The sequence below is a fragment of the Ranitomeya variabilis genome, chromosome 4 (genome assembly GCF_051348905.1).
Source record: "Ranitomeya variabilis isolate aRanVar5 chromosome 4, aRanVar5.hap1, whole genome shotgun sequence".
NCBI lineage: Eukaryota > Metazoa > Chordata > Amphibia > Anura > Dendrobatidae > Ranitomeya > Ranitomeya variabilis.
Genome location: NC_135235.1, coordinates 427,468,147 through 427,486,940, shown reverse-complemented (window position 1 = coordinate 427,486,940; position 18,794 = coordinate 427,468,147). Strand labels below are relative to the sequence as shown.

The window sequence follows — 18,794 nt, the reverse complement described above, 5'->3', positions numbered from 1 at the left end:
CACAATTTCTACTGAGCATGACAATACCCCATATGTGGTTTTACAGTACTGCCTAGCCATACAGAGACACTCGGGAGGGATGGAGCACTATTTGTCTCCTGGAGCACAGATTTTCATAGAATAGTTTGCGGACTCCATATGCAGAGTCCCTAATGGCTGGAAGAGTAGAATCCCCCCTCAAATGACCTCATTTTGGAAATTATACCCCTTTGGGAATTTATTTACAGGTGTAGTGACAATTTTGACTCCATGGGTATTTTCCAGAAAGCAGCAGCAATGAATGTTGCCGAGTTAAAATTGCAAACTGCTGTTGTACTGACCAGTACCTTATAGTGACCAGTATGTTGCAGTCACCAGTACGTTAGGCCCAGCTCATGTTTCTGGAGACATGCACCCGCAAGTTAGGCGGGCTCTCATCGCTTCAGAAATGCTAAACATGTGGACGCTATATGTGGAGCTCACTAGGAAGGGGTGAATTTGAATTTGGGAGTGCGAAACTTGCTGAATTTCTTTTGAGGCGTGAAGAGCCATTTCGCTTTTCCAGAGCATTTGTACTATCAGTAACGTGGAATTCCCCTATATTTCCATTAACAGATGACAGACCTGAGTGGGGACTTGCTTTTTTAGTGGATGGAGTCGAAGCTTTTATTAGGAACATTTCACATAACGTTTAGGATCACACTTATCCAAATCTCATAGTGACGTGATTCAGATGAAACACCACTATGAGGCAGCAGAGTTACTTTGGACTCAGTCTGGCCTCTGTTCAGTGATGTCCTTCTTTTCAGAAGTTCCCAAAACTGTAGCCAATGTCACTTTTATGAAATCCTAAAAAAATGGACACCGCCGGATCACAGGTGCTATGACATCCACAGTGCCTCCATCTGCCACATAATAGGAAATCTTCCGCCAGAGGTTCTGTCTGAATCACATATTTCAGAAATTTACACGGAAAACCCAGTGTAAGCGGTCAGCGCAGAAAAAATGTGCACCGAACCTTACTGCAATCTTTGGGAGGCAGAATGAACAAAAGAGCAGGTGAAGACGTGGTTTTATTTTTTTACGCCATTCCTCATGCAGTATAAGTGATTAGGCAACTTTATTCTATTGGTCTGTGCAATTACAGTGATACCAGATTTTTTTACAATTAAATGCAAGTCATATCAAAGAAATTTTAGCAATATCATGAAGTACCGTATATACTCGAGTATAAGCCGAGATTTTCAGCCCAAATTTTTGGGCTGAAAGTGCCCCTCTCGGCTTATACTCGAGTCACGGTCGGCGGCAGGGTCGGCGGGTGAGGGGGCGCTGAGGCATACTAGTTAACTGCTTCCGGGGCTCCTGGCGCTGTCCCTGCAGTCCCACGGTCTCCGGGTGCCGCAGCTCTTCCCCTGTTCAGCGGTCACATGGGACCGCTCATTAGAGAAATGAATACGGACTCCACTCCCATAGGGGTGGAGCCGCATATTCATTTCTCTAATGAGCGGTAACGGTGACCGCTGATAGAGGAAGAGGCTGCGGCACCGAAGACCAGCTGTCCGGGGGAAGGAGCGGGACGCCGGGAGCAGGTAAGTATTACATATTCACCTGTCCGCGTTCCACACGCCGGGCGCCGCTCCATCTTCCCGGCATCTCTCAGTCCGCACTGACTGTGCAGGTCAGAGGGCGCGATGACGCATATACTGTGCGCGCCGCCCTCTGCCTGATCAGTCAGTGCAGAGAGACGCCGGGACGGGACGCTGAGGAGCTGCAAGCAAGAGAGGCGAGTATGTCTTTTTTTTTTTTTTATTGCAGCAGCAGCAATGGCACAGCTTTCTATGGCACAGCTATGGGGCAATAATGAACGGTGCAGAACACTATATGGCACAGCTATGGGGCAATAATGAACGGTGCAGAGCACTATATGGCACAGCTATGGGGCAATAATGAACGGTGCAGAGCACTATATGGCACAGCTATAGGGCAATAATGAACGGTGCAGAGCACTATATGGCACAGCTATGGGGCAATAATGAACGGTGCAGAGCACTATATGGCACAGCTATGGGGCAATAATGAACGGTCCAGAGCACTATATGGCGCAGCTATGGGGCAATAATGAACGGTGCAGAGCACAATATGGCGCAGCTATGGGGCAATAATGAACGGTGCAGAGCACTATATGGCACAGCTATGGGGCAATAATGAACGGTGCAGAGCACTATATGGCACAGCTATGGGGCAATAATGAACGGTGCAGAGCACTATATGGCACAGCTTTCTATGGTACAGCTATGGGGCAATAATGAACGGTGCAGAGCACTATATGGCACAGCTATGGGGCAATAATGAACGGTGCAGAGCACTATATGGCACAGCTTTCTATGGTACAGCTATGGGGCAATAATGAACGGTGCAGAGCACTATATGGCACAGCTATGGGGCAATAATGAATGTGCAGAGCACTATATGGCACAGCTTTCTATGGTACAGCTATGGGGCAATAACGAACGGTGCAGAGCACTATATGGCACAGCTATGGGGCCATAATGAACGGCATGGAGCATCTATTTTTATTTTTGAAATTCACCGGTAGCTGCTGCATTTTCCACCCTAGGCTTATACTCGAGTCAATAAGTTTTCCCAGTTTTTTGTGGCAAAATTAGGGAGGTCGGCTTATACTCGGGTCGGCTTATACTCGAGTATATACGGTATATGTCACACACAAAAAATCTCAGAATAAGTGGAATCCATTGAAGTATTCCAGAGTTATGACCTCATAAAGAGACAGTGGTTAGAATTGAAAAAAATTGGCCTGGTCATGAAAGTGAAAACAGGTTTCAGGGTGAAGGATTTAAAGCCTCGTTGATCGTCCTCCTCTTATAATCCCAAATTCAAGGATAGCATTGATCACTGCCTCCTAAATTCACAGCCACTTTTATTTCCTCAACCATTTCCTCCCTGTTGGTAAGAATTAGTTTCAAGATTGCAGATCCTCTTGTTAGCTCTTCTACCTTTTGAAAGATAAAGTTTTCAGCAAGAGAACATAAGAATTTTCTGGACCCAGTACTTTTGCCTGAGATTCCCAACAAATATCTTTAACATAGTTAAAATCTCCCATGATCACTATGTCATACTTTTTTGAGAACAGAGACATCTGATGTAAAAAGAGTTCATCCATATCTTCAGTCTGTACAGGTGGCCTACAGTAAACACCTAGAATAGTGTCCTTTCTGTTCAGCTATCCATGAATTCTTACCAAAACCGCTTCTGATGAAGGACTTGATCAGAAATGCGTTTCTGGTGCGTTCCTGCACTCACCCTAGGATCTTTCAGACCTTCCCAACCACATACAGTCAACTACCACGTGTCTGCAACATTGCTCTCCACCTATTTCCACAGACAGCTTATACTCTTACCTGCAATCCTTGTGCAAGTGTTTTACTGGTCCTACCCCATCCTACTAGCTGTGGGCCCCTATACACAGCTATTGGTGCTTCTCACAAAATTAGAATATCAAAAAGTTAATTTATTTCAGTTATTCGATATAAAGAGTGAAACTAATATATTATACAGAGTCATCTATTTCAAGTGTTTATTTCTGTTAATGTTGATGATTATGGCTTACAGCCAATGAAAACCCAACAGTCATTATCTCAGTAAATTAAAATACTTTATAAACACCAGCTTGAAAAATGATTTTAAAATTCGAAATGTTGGCCTACTGAAATGTTCAGTAAATCCACTTAATACTTGATCGAGCTCCTTTTGCATCAATTACTGCACCAGTGCGGCGTGGCATAGAGTCGATCAACCTGTGGCACTGCTGAGGTGTTATGGAAGCCCAGGTTGCTTTGATAGCAGACTTCAGCTCATGTGCATTGTTGAGTCTGTCGTCTCTCATCATCCTCTTGGCAATACCCCATAGATTCTCTATGGGGTTAAGGTCCGGTGAGTTTGCTGGCCATCAAGAACAGTGATACTCTTGTTTTAAAATCAGGCATTGGTACTTGTGGCAGTGTGGATAGGTGCCAAGTCCTGCTGGAGAATGAAATTTCCATCTCCACAAAGCTTGTCGGCAGAGGGAAGCATGAAGTGCTCTAAAATTTCCTGGTAGATGGCTGTGCAGACTTTGATCTTGATAAAACACAGTGGACCTACACCAGATGAAATATTTCCACAATCAGTGATGGTTTGGGGAGCCTTCACACTAGACCTCAAGCCGCTTGGATTGTGTGCCTCTCCACTCTTCCTCCAGACTCTGGGACCTCGATTTCCAAATGAAATGCAAAATTTACTTTCATCTGAAAACACCTTGGACCACTGAGCAATAGTCCAGTTCTTTTTCTCCTTGGCCCAGGTAAGACGCTTGTGACGTGGTCTATCGGTCATGAGTGGCTTGACACAAGGAATGTGACACTTGTAGCCCATGCCCTGGGTACATCTGCATGTGGTGGCTCTTGAAGCAATGACTCCAGCAACAGTCCACTTCTTGTGAATCTCCCCCAAATTTTGAATGGACTTTTCTTAGCAATCCTTTCAAGGCTGCAGGTATCCCAGTTGCTTGTGCACTTTGTTCTACCACACTTTTTCTTTCCACTCAACTTTCCATTAATATGCTTGGATACAGCACTCTGTGAACAGCCCTCCTAGTGAAGGGTGTCAATGACTGCCTTCTGGACATCTGTCAAGTCAGCAGTCTTCCCCATGATTGTGGAGCCTACTGAAACAGACTAAGGGACATTTTAAACCGCTTAGGAAGCCTTTGCAGGTGTTCCTTGTTAATTATTCTAATTTACTGCGATAATTACTTTTGGGTTTTCATTGGCTGTAAGATATAATCATCAACATTAACATAACACTTGAAATAGATCACTCTGTTTGTAATGACTCATATTAGAAAGAGTTTCACTTTTTGTATTGAAGAACTGAAATAAATTAACTTTTGGGTGATATTCTACTTTTGTGAGAAACACCTGTACCCCCAAAAGATTTGCAGCACTAATTGCAGAGAAAAGTGGTCCTACATTGTATTGACTCAGGAGGGCTGAATACAAATGCATGTCACAATTTTCACAATAATATTTTTTAAATATTTAGAATACCATGACTCATTTCCTTTACACTTCACAAATACAGGATCGTTAAAAAAGATTGAATTGGATTTACATTCATATTATTGCAAAGGTATAAATTTCACTCATTTGCAATTATAATGTATCACAAGTTCACATGTCAGTTTGTAACTCGCGTGCAGACTCGCTCGTGACTTACTAGGTGGCAGGGTTGCATCAGATCCCAAAATGGCAACTATGCAAGAGAAAGCGTTCAATTTAAGGACACAGAATGATTGTGTAAATGTAAAAGCCCCGGATGACTATGTTACAGGCAAAACAGTGAGAGGGTTCAAGAGACCTTTGCACGTAGCCAACAGAAATCAACACATCGTGCCAGTCGTGAACCTGGCATTCCTCAGACGACTGTTTGGACGATTCCGTGACAGTGACTGTGCCAAAAACAATCACACACAGCTATTGCACCAGTTACAGCCAGCCGACCACTGCATCAGACACAAATTCTGTGCACTTTTTTGTGTGTATTTCACATAAAGAAAATCAGACAGTGTACAGAAGGGATTTTTATTTACTGTATGTTTTGATGACTACATTAAACATAGTCTCAGTTAATAAATGCAAACAGAGAAAAGATTGGAGATCTTTAAACAATCTATACGAATTACACAATGTAGGTGTCATGCGTATGGAAAACATTACAAATAAATTGAAGTTAAACTGAAACAAACATTCACAATAGAGAAATCGGAGAGTGTGATTAATATCTACAGGCTAGCGTCCATCCAGTGCTTTGTCCCGTGCAATGACCGACTCGTCAAATTTAATCATGAGGGTGGTTCCTTTGTGCCAATGCGCAGTTACTTTTGCTGGAAATCCACTACAGGTCAACAGAGACTCTACAATGCCAGCGGTGAAAGATGCACAGTTTAGAGTACTGTTCTCCTTCGGTACAGAAATGTATGAATTAATGAGAGGATCCTTTTCGATAATGTAGTAAGTTTTGTCGTCATCATTTGCTTGCTCTAGCTTGTCTGCTTCTTTACCAAATAGAGCTTTCCAAGCGACAACTTTTATGAAAAGGAGTGCACTAATAACTTTGGTCTCTCGTTTTCCGTTCTTCTCTCTCATCACCAGCGGATCAAGGATGCGACATCCGACTTGCTGGCCAAGTTCAGATAGTTTTGCTTGGAGCTCAGAAACAGAATAGACACGATTTTGGCAGTACTGGACTATTTCAGAGAACAGAAGTGCAAATGCACTGAGGCTCACCTCTGTCTTTGGTCTAGCGAGTGAACGCTCTAAAATGGTAGACTTTCCACGGCTAAAGCGGGAGTCCATGATCTGTGGAAAAGAAATGTTTGAAAGTTCACCATGCAAAATGTACAGCTTTATGTGAATAGACTTTGGCACCGATTCACTAAAACAAGCATTTTTCACGCAACCATTCATCTCTCGTTTAGTAATGGACAGGCGTCTTATAGACACTTCTCCTTTAGTAAGCTGTGGGCTTGATGTCACCTGACAATACAAAAGTGACATCAACCCCACTTGCCACCGCTGGAGGGCAAGTGGAAAGAGCTGGGCAAAGTGCCAGAATTGACGCATCTAATAGATGTGCCATTTCTGGGCTGCTGCAGACTGCTATTTTAGGCTGAGGGGGCCAGTATCCATGGCCCATTACCAGCCTGAGATTACCTGCCCCCAGCTGTCTGCTTTAGCAAGGCTGGTTGTCAAAAATGAAGGAGGGAACCCATGCCGTTTTTTAAAATTATTTATTTAAATAATTTTAAAAATACGGCGTGGGGACCCCTCTATCCTTGATAATCAGCCTTGCTGACAGCTGAGGGTTGCAGCCCTCAGCTGTGACTTTTGCCTGGCTGGTTATCAAAAATACAGGAGAATCCACGTTGCTTTTTTAAAAAAATTATTTAGAGTGCAGTCTGATGAATACTCCCATCAGCCGCCACCTGCTCTAGCTGTTATTAGTGGCAGCAGGCGTTGGTTGAGGGGAGCAGTAGTCCTATCAGCTGACACCGTGGGAACTGGCTTTCTGACCGACGGTGATGATTTTACCGTCGATCAGAAGAGGTGATTGCCATGCTGTCATGTTACAAAAAGTTTGGGTTCGGGTACCAGAACAGTACCCGGAACCAATTCACTTGAATGGGTGGGCTCTGAAGATCCAGTGTTTGACACGCTGTCATGTGCCCGAAAACCAGGTGTCCACCCATAACCATCTAAAGATTGGGGTCATATTCTGCACTGCAAAAAAAAAAATGTAACTGCCTATGAATGGTTCACATTATTTACTTGTACACAAGGTCTGAATATAGTGGATCATATTATACACAGGGGGTCAACTGCTGCCCTTTTCCCGCTTTGCTGGCGGCTTTGCAGTTGTTCTTGCAGCAGCTCTGCAACTGGCATCTTTTTTCCCCGTAATTGATGCCATAACTAGCGAGCGGCTTCCTAACCAAAGCTGCAGAAAAAATGAAGAGGTAATAATAGACTAGTCACTTACACAGGCATATCGTTTTTACATTGCTGTTCACCATCTTCATTTTTGTGGCAGGTTTGCGGCACTTTTTTCAAGCAGTTTTCACGCAGAATCTTCCTGAAATAAAGCTGTGTACAGTACACATGCCACATTCAGTATTTTACATCAGTATTTGTAAGCAAAAACCAGGAGAGGAACAATCATAAGAAAAGTATAATAGAAACACGTCACCACTTCTGTATTTATCACTGACTCCTGGTTTTGGCTTACAGATACTGATGTAAAATACTGACCAAACACTGAACGTTTAAATGAAGGTAAACACTGAAAAGAAGAGGCAGCTCACTGTACTGTCCATTAGGACAAGTTTCTATCAGTGTAGCAAGACATTTTGATGCACTATAGCCATTACCTCCCTAGATAAGAAGGTCACGATTTGTCAAGGAATTTAGGGATTTATTTCTGTCATTTCCTTTAGTCATTTTCCTTCTAGTCTTTCCCTTAACCATTTCATGACCTATGACATTTACGGCAAAGGTTGTGTTCCTGCCAAGCCCGCATCTTTACACTCACATGATGACTGATTTAATCAGACATCTTGTGCCTTTAACAGCTGAGAGCAGAGCGCTCTTGTCATGTGACGCCAATCGGTTGTCATGACAGCTGGGGGTCTACTGATGAGCCCCATGCCTGTCATTACATTCCTCCTATGAACCCAGGCCGGCATTCATAAGGGTATGTTCCCATGGTCAGTAAATGCTGTGCGTTGGACGCTGAATACATCCGCAGCGGCCAGATGTTACAACATAGTGGATGGAATTTCAAGAAATCCTATCTCCACTACGTGTACACTGGCACCCACGGCTTCCCTGCGGAGAGACACATGTGGCACGTCTTTCCAGACCTCAGCATGTCTATTTATCTTGTGGAGACGCTAAATCTCCGCATGATAAATGTCCACATACAATGTACTGGGTGTAGTGATTTGGCACGGTTCAATGAACACATGTGGAATCACCTGCGTTCAAAAGCCAGCAGTGCTTTGGACAGAGCGGACATGTGATGCATCCAAAGTGCTGCCGATTCCTTTCCGTGGTGATTTCTCCTATATATAGCAGGGCTGAACAACGCTATGTATAGCACAGGCAGTCAGACGATCGAAGTCTCGTAAAAGGGACTATTGAAGTCAGTAAAAACAAAATTAGAAAAAACAGGTTTTAAAAAAAATATGAAAAAGTTAAAATAGCCCCCCTATTGCCCCATTTAAAGAACAATTAAAAACAAACAAAAAAAACCACACCATTTGGTATCGCTGCTTTCAGAAATGTCTGATCTATCAAAATATAAAATAAACTAATCCGATTTGTAAACCGCGTAGCAAGAGTAAAATAAAAACACCAGTATTATGATTTTTGGCCGGCCACAACACTGCAATAAAAAAAATTAAAAAAGAGGCGATCAAAACATCGTGTCTACCCCAAAATGCTTTCAATAAAAATGTCAGCTCATGGGACAAAAATTAAGCCATCACACAGCCCCTTATCCCGAAAAATGAAATTGTTACGGGTGTTGGAAAATGGCAACCAAAGCAAATAATGTTTTCTCACTGCACTACTTAAAAAACCCTATAACGTTTGGCATCTGTACTTGTGCTGACCTGAAGAATGATATTGCTGGGTCAGGTTTACCATGTAGCAAACATGGTAAATAAAAAAAAAAAACAATTGTGGAATTGCACTTTTATTTTGCAATTTCCACATACCGTACTTGGAATTTTTTCCAGCTGTCCAGTGCATCACATGACATAATGGATTATATCAATCAAAAGTAAAACTTCTCCCTCAAAAAAACAAGCCCTCATACGGCTATGTGGATGGAAATATGAAAAAAATTAGAGCTCTTGGAATAAGAGGAGGAAAAAATGAAAGCGCAAAAACGGAAAATAAGCTCAAGAAGGGCTTAAAGGGAACCAGTCACCAGATTTTTGACACCTAATCAGCATAATGTAGAGACAGAGACCCTGGTTCCAGCGATGTGTCACTTCTTGGGCTGCTTTTTGTAGATTGAATGAAATTAAAGTTTTATCATGAGGAGATTCTGGTAAACCTGCTGCTATGTAATCTGTAATCCCACCACATCACTGGAATTAGTGTCTCTGCTCCGCTATCATGTGGCTCTGACATGGGGGGAGCAAAATCCTTGTGACAGATTCCTTTTAGAGAGATTGTCTGGTCAGGATATACTGTAAAATATAGACCGGACCGAATGTGATGTATTAAAAAAATGTTTAACCCTAAATATATTAATGAAAAAAAATGCCCCCAAAGGTGGTCAATCTTTTTAACCATATTTCAGATATCTCCCACCCAAACACACAGCACTAATGAGAAGCATGGAGACAGTGTGTGTGCACTGGGCGCGGACTGTTAGGGGTTACTCCCTGCACAGCAGAGCCAGGGACACATAACTGAGGATGTATGGGGCGCCCCTTTAACATGACGCTCCCCCGGGTTGTATGGCTAGATGCCCCACTCATCCCAGCAGCAGCATAAAGGAAACCTTAGTGCCAGTTCCGTGCCTTGGCTCGTTACCGCTTACCTCAGACTTATGTGTCAGGCTTACACCGACAGACAACTCCGGATGCAGCCGCCAAACCGGACCGGAAGTAAACGCCACAGCTGAAAGAGACGAGACCCCGCCTACGGAAGTAGCTCAGCAAATCAGTGATCCGCTCTCAAATTGCTGCGCGTTGTGGATCGTTACGTCACGCCACCGCAGAAGACACGATCTGTGATTGGCTGTAGAGAGGGATAGGACATTTCCTGTAGTAAGAGGCGGTCAGTTAGTTCAGTTCGTGCAGTGGGAGAGTGCGGAGAGCAGAGGGGCTCCAGCCAGGGGGAGGGGAGCAGTAGCCAAGGGCTGGTGTCCTGGAGCATCTGTGGCCGGCTCCCCCCAGTAGTCATATACATGTCCCCAGCTTGTGAGCCACAGGTTCTCCCTCAGGTCCCTTGCTCTGCCCTGACTGGACACATTTTCATTGTTTCCTTCCATTCTTCCTAGAGCGTTTTCTTTATCATTCCGCCGACAGATGTCACGAATAGGGTTGAGCGACTTTTACTTTTTTGGGGTCGAGTCGGGTTTTGCGAAACCCGACTTTGTCAAAAGTCGAATCGAGTGAAGTCGGCCGATTATCGCGAAAAGTCGGGGATCGACCGAAACATGAAACCTAATGCAAGTCAATGGGGAAGCATAGTCGGCAGTGAGTGGCCAGGAAAACACCTACAGTGCCCATTTTAATGGCAAAAACATCCATTCTTGTTACTGAAGCTTGTCAATCTTAATTTACTTTATAATAATAGGCATTGGAAATTGGGGGTCATTTGGCTAAAGTTGTGGGGGGTAGGGCTGGTTCAAGCTTTTAGTGGGCCCAGGAAACGTGGACTATGTCACGGTGGAGCAGTGAGAGGTAAGTATGTCAAGTTTGCAAGTGCTGTGATCCTGAGCAAGCAGGGGGGGCCCACTAGTTGGCACTGGCACAGGGCCCCTCAAAGTACAGCGGTGTGTTTGCACGGCGGGGGCGCCTCCCACCGGCAGCAACACTTTTGCGTACTCTGAGGGGGCCTGTGCCAGTGACGTCGCCGACGAGTATGCCCCCCCACCTGATGAAGGAACCTGCACTTTCATCTGCACCTTCCTCTTTGTCCCTGTGTAAGGTGGTATAGCATGCGGGAAGGGGAACCTTTCAGCAGGGTCAAATTCTGGCTGTGTAGAGTGCAAGGGGAATGTAGTGGTCTGGGTCAATGTACCAGCAGACTCATCTAGCAGTGGCTGGGCAATGGGCAGGATGAGGAGGAAACAGATATAGGGCCAAAGAATAAAGTAGGCTAAATGCAGTTCAAAATTGGTAACAGGACTAACCAGGCGGCATTGCTTTGTTCAGTGGAGGACAACTGTAATGAGAGGCTGACACAGTTAGTAGGCCCAAGTAATAAAGTGGGCCAAATGAAGTTCAAACTTGGTAACAGGAGTAAGCAGGCGGCACTGCTTTGTTCAGTGGAGGAGAACACCAAGGAGCGGCAGACACCGTTACTAGGCCCCAACCAAAGTAGTAGGGCAACTGCAGTGTGACATTAAAAAATACTTAATGAGAGCCTGAAGGTTAAAGCTCAGACAAGGAAACCTGGAGGAGAACACCAAGGAGGAGGAGAACACCAAGGAGCGGCAGACACCATTACTAGGCCCCAACCAAAGTAGCAGGGCAACTGCAGTGTGACATTAAAAAATACTTAATGAGAGCCTGAAGGTTGAAGCTCAGACAAGGAAACCTGGAGGAGAACACCAAGGAGGAGGAGAACACCAAGGAGCGGCAGACACCGTTACTAGGCCCCAACCAAAGTAGTAGGGCAACTGCTTTCTTATATAAACAACTTCTTAATGAGAGCCTGAAGGTTGAAGTTCAGCTTTTTCAGTGGAGGACACCGTGATTGAGTGGCGCCGCAGACAGACAAAGGTAGTATGTGTTAACTAAAAAAGTTGGCTCTATGCATTTTTAAATTAATTACAGGGGTACACAGGCAGCATTGGTGTGGTCAGTGGAGGACAATTGGAAGGAGGGACCGCAGACAGACTTCCTAGGCCTAAAATAATAAAATAGGCTCTATGCAGCTTCCATTAGGTGGCAGGGGTACACAGGCAGCATTGGTGTGGTCAGCGGAGGACAATTGGAAGGAGGGACCGCAGGCAGACTTCCTAGGCCTAAAATAATAAAATAGGCTCTATGCAGCTTCCATTAGGTGGCAGGGGTACTCAGGCAGCATTGGTGTGGTCAGTGGAGGACAATTGGAAGGAGGGACCGCAGACAGACTTCCTAGGCCTAAAATAATAAAATAGGCTCTATGCAGCTTCCATTAGGTGGCAGGGGTACTCAGGCAGCATTGGTGTGGTCAGTGGAGGACAATTGGAAGGAGGGACCGCAGACAGACTTCCTAGGCCTAAAATAATAAAATAGGCTCTATGCAGCTTCCATTAGGTGGCAGGGGTACACAGGCAGCATTGGTGTGGTCAGCGGAGGACAATTGGAAGGAGGGACCGCAGACAGACTTCCTAGGCCTCAAATAATAAAATAGGCTCTATGCAGCTTCCATTAGGTGGCAGGGGTACACAGGCAGCATTGGTGTGGTCAGCGGAGGACAATTCGAAGGAGGGACCGCAGACAGACTTCCTAGGCCTAAAATAATAAAATAGGCTCTATGCAGCTTCCATTAGGTGGCAGGGGTACTCAGGAAGCATTGGGGTGGTCAGCGGAGGACAATTCGACGGAGAGACCGCAGACAGACTTCCTAGGCCTAAAATAATAAAATAGGCTCTATGCAGCTTCCATTAGGTGGCAGGGGTACACAGGCAGCATTGGTGTGGTCAGCGGAGGACAATTCGAAGGAGGGACCGCAGACAGACTTCCTAGGCCTAAAATAATAAAATAGGCTCTATGCAGCTTCCATTAGGTGGCAGGGGTACACAGTCAGCATTGGTGTGGTCAGCGGAGGACAATTGGGAGGAGGGACCGCAGACAGACTTCCTAGGCCTAAAATAATAAAATAGGCTCTATGCAGCTTCCATTAGGTGGCAGGGGTACACAGTCAGCATTGGTGTGGTCAGCGGAGGACAATTGGGAGGAGGGACCGCAGACAGACTTCCTAGGCCTAAAATAATAAAATAGGCTCTATGCAGCTTCCATTAGGTGGCAGGGGTACACAGGCAGCATCGGTGTGGTCAGCGGAGGACAATTCAAAGGAGGGACCGGAGACAGACTTCCTTGGCCTAAAATAATAAAATAGGCTCTATGCAGCTTCCATTAGGTGGCAGGGGTACACAGGCAGCATTGGTGTGGTCAGCGGAGGACAATTGGAAGGAGGGACCGCAGACAGACTTCCTAGGCCTAAAATAATAAAATAGGCTCTCTGCAGCTTCCATTAGTTGGCAGGGGTACTCAGTCAGCATTGGTGTGGTCAGCGGAGGACAATTGGAAGGAGGGACCGTAGACAGACTTTCTAGGCCTAAAATAATAAAATAGGCTCTATGCAGCTTCCATTAGGTGGCAGGGGTACACAGGCAGCATTGGTGTAGTCAGAGGAGGACAATTCGAAGGAGGGACCGCAGACAGACTTCCTAGGCCTAAAATAATAAAATAGGCTCTATGCAGCTTCCATTAGGTGGCAGGGGTACTCAGGCAGCATTGGTGTGGTCAGTGGAGGACAATTGGAAGGAGGGACCGCAGACAGACTTCCTAGGCCTAAAATAATAAAATAGTCTCTATGCAGCTTCCATTAGGTGGCAGGGGTACTCAGGCAGAATTGGTGTGGTCAGCGGAGGACAATTGGAAGGAGGGACCGCAGACAGACTTCCTAGGCCTAAAATAATAAAATAGGCTCTATGCAGCTTCCATTGGGTGGCAGGAGTACACAGGCAGCATTGGTGTGGTCAGCAGAGGACAATTCGAAGGAGGGACCGCAGACAGACTTCCTAGGCCTAAAATAATAAAATAGGCTCTATGCAGCTTCCATTAAGTGGCAGGGGTACTCAGGAAGCATTGGTGTGGTCAGCGGAGGACAATTCGACGGAGGGACCGCAGACAGACTTCCTAGGCCTAAAATAATAAAATAGGCTCTATGCAGCTTCCATTAGGTGGCAGGGGTACTCAGGCAAAATTGGTGTGGTCAGCGGAGGACAATTGGAAGGAGGGACCGCAGACAGACTTCCTAGGCCTAAAATAATAAAATAGGCTCTATGCAGCTTCCATTAGGTGGCAGGGGTACACAGGCAGCATTGGTGTGGTCAGCGGAGGACAATTGGAAGGAGGGACCGCAGACAGACTTCCTAGGCCTAAAATAATAAAATAGGCTCTATGCAGCTTCCATTAGGTGGCAGGGGTACACAGGCAGCATTGGTGTGGTCAGCGGAGGACAATTGGAAGGAGGGACCGCAGACAGACTTCCTAGGCCTAAAATAATAAAATAGGCTCTATGCAGCTTCCATTAGGTGGCAGGGGTACACAGGCAGCAATGGTGTGGTCAGCGGAGGACAATTGGAAGGAGGGACCGCAGACAGACTTCCTAGGCCTAAAATAATAAAATAGGCTCTATGCAGCTTCCATTAGTTGGCAGGGGTACTCAGTCAGCATTGGTGTGGTCAGCGGAGGACAATTGGAAGGAGGGACCGCAGACAGACTTCCTAGGCCTAAAATAATAAAATAGGCTCTATGTAGCTTCCATTAGGTGGCAGGGGTACACAGGCAGCATTGGTGTGGTCAGCGGACAATTCGAAGGAGGGACCGCAGACAGACTTCCTAGGCATAAAATAGGCTCTCTGCAGCTTCCATTAGGTGGCAGGGGTACTCAGGCAGCATTGGTGTGGTCAATGGAGGACAATTGGAAGGAGGCACCGCAGACAGACTTCCTAGGCCTAAAATAATAAAATAGGCTCTATGCAGCTTCCATTAGGTGGCAGGGGTATACAGGCAGCATTGGTGTGGTCAGCGGAGGACAATTGGAAGGAGGGACCGCAGACAGACTTCCTAGGCCTAAAATAATAAAATAGGTTCTATGCAGCTTCCTTTAGGTGGCAGGGGTACACAGGCAGCATTGGAGTGGTCAGCGGAGGACAATTCGAAGGAGGGACCGCAGACAGACTTCCTAGGCCTAAAATAATAAAATAGGCTCTATGCAGCTTCCATTAGGTGGCAGGGGTACTCAGGAAGCATTGGGGTGGTCAGCGGAGGACAATTCGAAGGAGGGACCGCAGACAGACTTCCTAGGCCTAAAATAATAAAATAGGCTCTATGCAGCTTCCATTAGGTGGCAGGGGTACTCAGGCAGAATTGGTGTGGTCAGCGGAGGACAATTGGAAGGAGGGACCGCAGACAGACTTCCTAGGCCTAAAATAATAAAATAGGCTCTATGCAGCTTCCATTAGGTGGCAGGGGTACACAGGCAGCATCGGTGTGGTCAGCGGAGGACAATTCAAAGGAGGGACCGGAGACAGACTTCCTTGGCCTAAAATAATAAAATAGGCTCTATGCAGCTTCCATTAGGTGGCAGGGGTACACAGGCAGCATTGGTGTGGTCAGCGGAGGACAATTCGAAGGAGGGACCGCAGACAGACTTCCTAGGCCTAAAATAATAAAATAGGCTCTATGCAGCTTCCATTAGGTGGCAGGGGTACTCAGGAAGCAATGGGGTGGTCAGCGGAGGACAATTGGAAGGAGGGAACACAGACAGACTTCCTAGGCCTAAAATAATAAAATAGGCTCTATGCAGCTTCCATTAGGTGGCAGGGGTACTCAGGCAGCATTGGTGTGGTCAGCGGAGGACAATTGGAAGGAGGGACCGCAGACAGACTTCCTAGGCCTAAAATAGGCTCTATGCAGCTTCCATTAGGTGGCAGGGGTACACAGGCAGCATTGGTGTGGTCAGCGGAGGACAATTCGAAGGAGGGACCGCAGAGAGACTTCCTAGGCCTAAAATAATAAAATAGGCTCTATGCAGCTTCCATTAGGTGGCAGGGGTGCTCAGGCAGCATTGGTGTGGTCAGTGGAGGACAATTGGAAGGAGGGACCGCAGACAGACTTCCTAGGCCTAAAATAATAAAATAGGCTCTATGCAGCTTCCATTAGGTGGCAGGGGTACACAGGCAGCATTGGTGTGGTTAGCGGAGGACAATTGGAAGGAGGGACCGCAGACAGACTTCCTAGGCCTAAAATAATAAAATAGGCTCTATGCAGCTTCTATTAGGTGGCAGGGGTACTCAGGAAGCATTGGGGTGGTCAGCGGAGGACAATTCGAAGGAGGGACCGCAGACAGACTTCCTCAGCCTAAAATAATAAAATAGGCTCTATGCAGCTTCCATTAGGTGGCAGGGGTACACAGGCAGCATTGGTGTGGTCAGCGGAGGACAATTCAAAGGAGGGACCGCAGACAGACTTCCTTGGCCTAAAATAATAAAATAGGCTCTATGCAGCTTCCAGTAGGTGGCAGGGGTACTCAGGCAGCATTGGTGTGGTCAGCGGAGGACAATTGGAAGGAGTGTCTGACACAGTAAGTACTCCGAGTCCCAAAACCTAAATTGATGTTAATGTATCCCAAAAAAAACAAAACAAAAAAAAAGGGTGGCATACTTAGGTACAGGGGTGTGCTTCTATGCTGACTTTCAGACATTGTAATTGGGCTCAAAGTATTTACTGGTGTAAATGTAGGACAGGGCCCCTGACTATTTTAACTAGCATCATACATGTCAACAAATTGTTATTGTCTGTGCCAGGCATTGAAGAATTTCAGCGCATAGACTAAACAGTGGTGGAGCAGCGACAGATAATTTTGCCAGTGGTAGAGCACTGTTTGACCTTAGGGGGGGGACACTCTCTCCTGGCCGGCGGTACAAGCCCAGGGCCCCTCATGTTACAACGGTGTGTCTGATGTTGGGTGCGCGCCACCACCGCCAGAGACACGTCATTGTACTATGAGGGACCCAGTGCCAGTGCCGTAGACCAAAAGTGGGCACACCCACCTCTTCAGACAAATGGCACTCTGATGGGTGCTTGCGACAAGTGGCGAGACCACGGCCCCGTGGGGGGAGTTAGGCCATTTAGGGAGGTGTAAACATGTTGTATGCTGGACAAACAGCAGCTGCAAATTAAGAGATTGGAACAGTCAGTAAGGGTACCATCTCACAGTGGCACTTTTGTCGCTACGACGGTACGATCCGTGACGTTCCAGCGATATCCATACGATATCGCTGTGTCTGACACGCAGCAGCGATCAGGGACCCTGCTGAGAATCGTACGTCGTAGCAGATCGTTTGAAACTTTCTTTCGTCGCTGGATCTCCCGCTGTCATCGCTGGATCGTTGTGTGTGACAGCGATCCAGCAATGCGTTCGCTTGTAACCAGGGTAAACATCGGGTTACTAAGCGCAGGGCCGCGCTTAGTAACCCGATGTTTACCGTGGTTACCAGCGTAAAAGTAAAAAAAAAAAAACCGTACATACTCACATTTCGGTGTCCGTCAGGTCCCTTGCCGTCTGCTTCCCGCACTGACTGACTGCCGGCCGGAAAGTGAGAGCAGATCACAGCGGCGACGTCACCGCTGTGATCTGCTTTCACTTTATGTTGGCACTCAGTCAGTGCGGGAAGCAGACGGCAAGGGACCTGAAGGACACCGGAATGTGAGTATGTACTGTTTGTTTTTTTTTACTTTTACGCTGGTAACCAGGGTAAACATCGGGTTACTAAGCGCGGCCATGCGCTTAGTAACCCGATGTTTTCCCTGGTTACCCGGGACCTCGGCATCGTTGGTCGCTGGAGAGCGGTCTGTGTGACAGCTCTCCAGCGACCACACAACGACTCTCCAACGATCACGGCCAGGTCGTATCGCTGGTCGTGATCGTTGGAAAGTCGCAGAGTGTGACAGTACCTTAACACCAGTCCCAAAGCAAGACCTTTTTACATGAAAGCTAGGTGTCAGCTGGGAAAGGTGGGGCAAAATAATTTGAAATCCATGAGTGGTTCATTTTAATGAAGGTTAGATCATCAACATTTTGGGTAGCCAGACGAGTCCTTTTTTCGGTCAGGATTGAACCAGCAGCACTGAATACTCTTTCTGATAGCACACTAGCTGCTGGGCAAGCAAGCTCCTGCAATGCATATTCGGCCAATTCAGGCCAGGTGTCTATTTTGGATGCCCAGTAATCAAAGGGGAATGACGGTTGAGGGAGAACATCGGTAATGGAGGAAAAATAGTTAGTAACCATACTGGACAAATGTTGTCTCCTGTCACTTTGAATGGATGCTGCTGTACCTGTCGTGTCTGCGGTCATTGCGAAATCACTCCACAACCTGGTCAGATAACCCCTCTGTCCTACGCCACTTCTGATTTGTGCACCTCTAACATCTCTGCCCTGTTGCCCCCTGCATCTCGTGTGAGAACCCTCACCGGCGCTGTGTGCTGGGAATGCCTGAATCAAATGGTCTACAAGAGTAGCTTGTTTGGTTGCCAATATCTGTTCGAGGTTCTCATGTGGCATGATATTTTGCAATTTGCCTTTATAGCGAGGATCAAGGAGGCAGGCCAACCAGTAATCGTCATCGGTCATCATTTTTATAATGCGTGGGTCCCTTTTGAGGATACGCAAGGCATAATCCGCCATGTGGGTCAATGTTCCAGTTGTCAACTCAGTGCATATGCTGGGTTGAGG

The 18,794-nt window shown here is 46.3% G+C and overlaps 1 protein-coding gene across 1 annotated transcript; it reads right to left on the bottom strand.

The window, feature by feature from the left end:
* Nucleotides 1–5,604: 5,604 nt before the first annotated feature.
* TRAPPC5 (trafficking protein particle complex subunit 5) lies at nucleotides 5,605–10,281 on the bottom strand. Its single transcript, XM_077251365.1, has 2 exons — nucleotides 10,150–10,281; nucleotides 5,605–6,395 (listed from the first exon to the last, which is right to left on the bottom strand). Exon 2 carries the CDS (start codon nucleotides 6,390–6,392, stop codon nucleotides 5,826–5,828), a length of 567 nt encoding a protein of 188 aa, XP_077107480.1. The 5' UTR covers nucleotides 6,393–6,395; nucleotides 10,150–10,281; the 3' UTR covers nucleotides 5,605–5,825.
* Nucleotides 10,282–18,794: the final 8,513 nt, after the last annotated feature.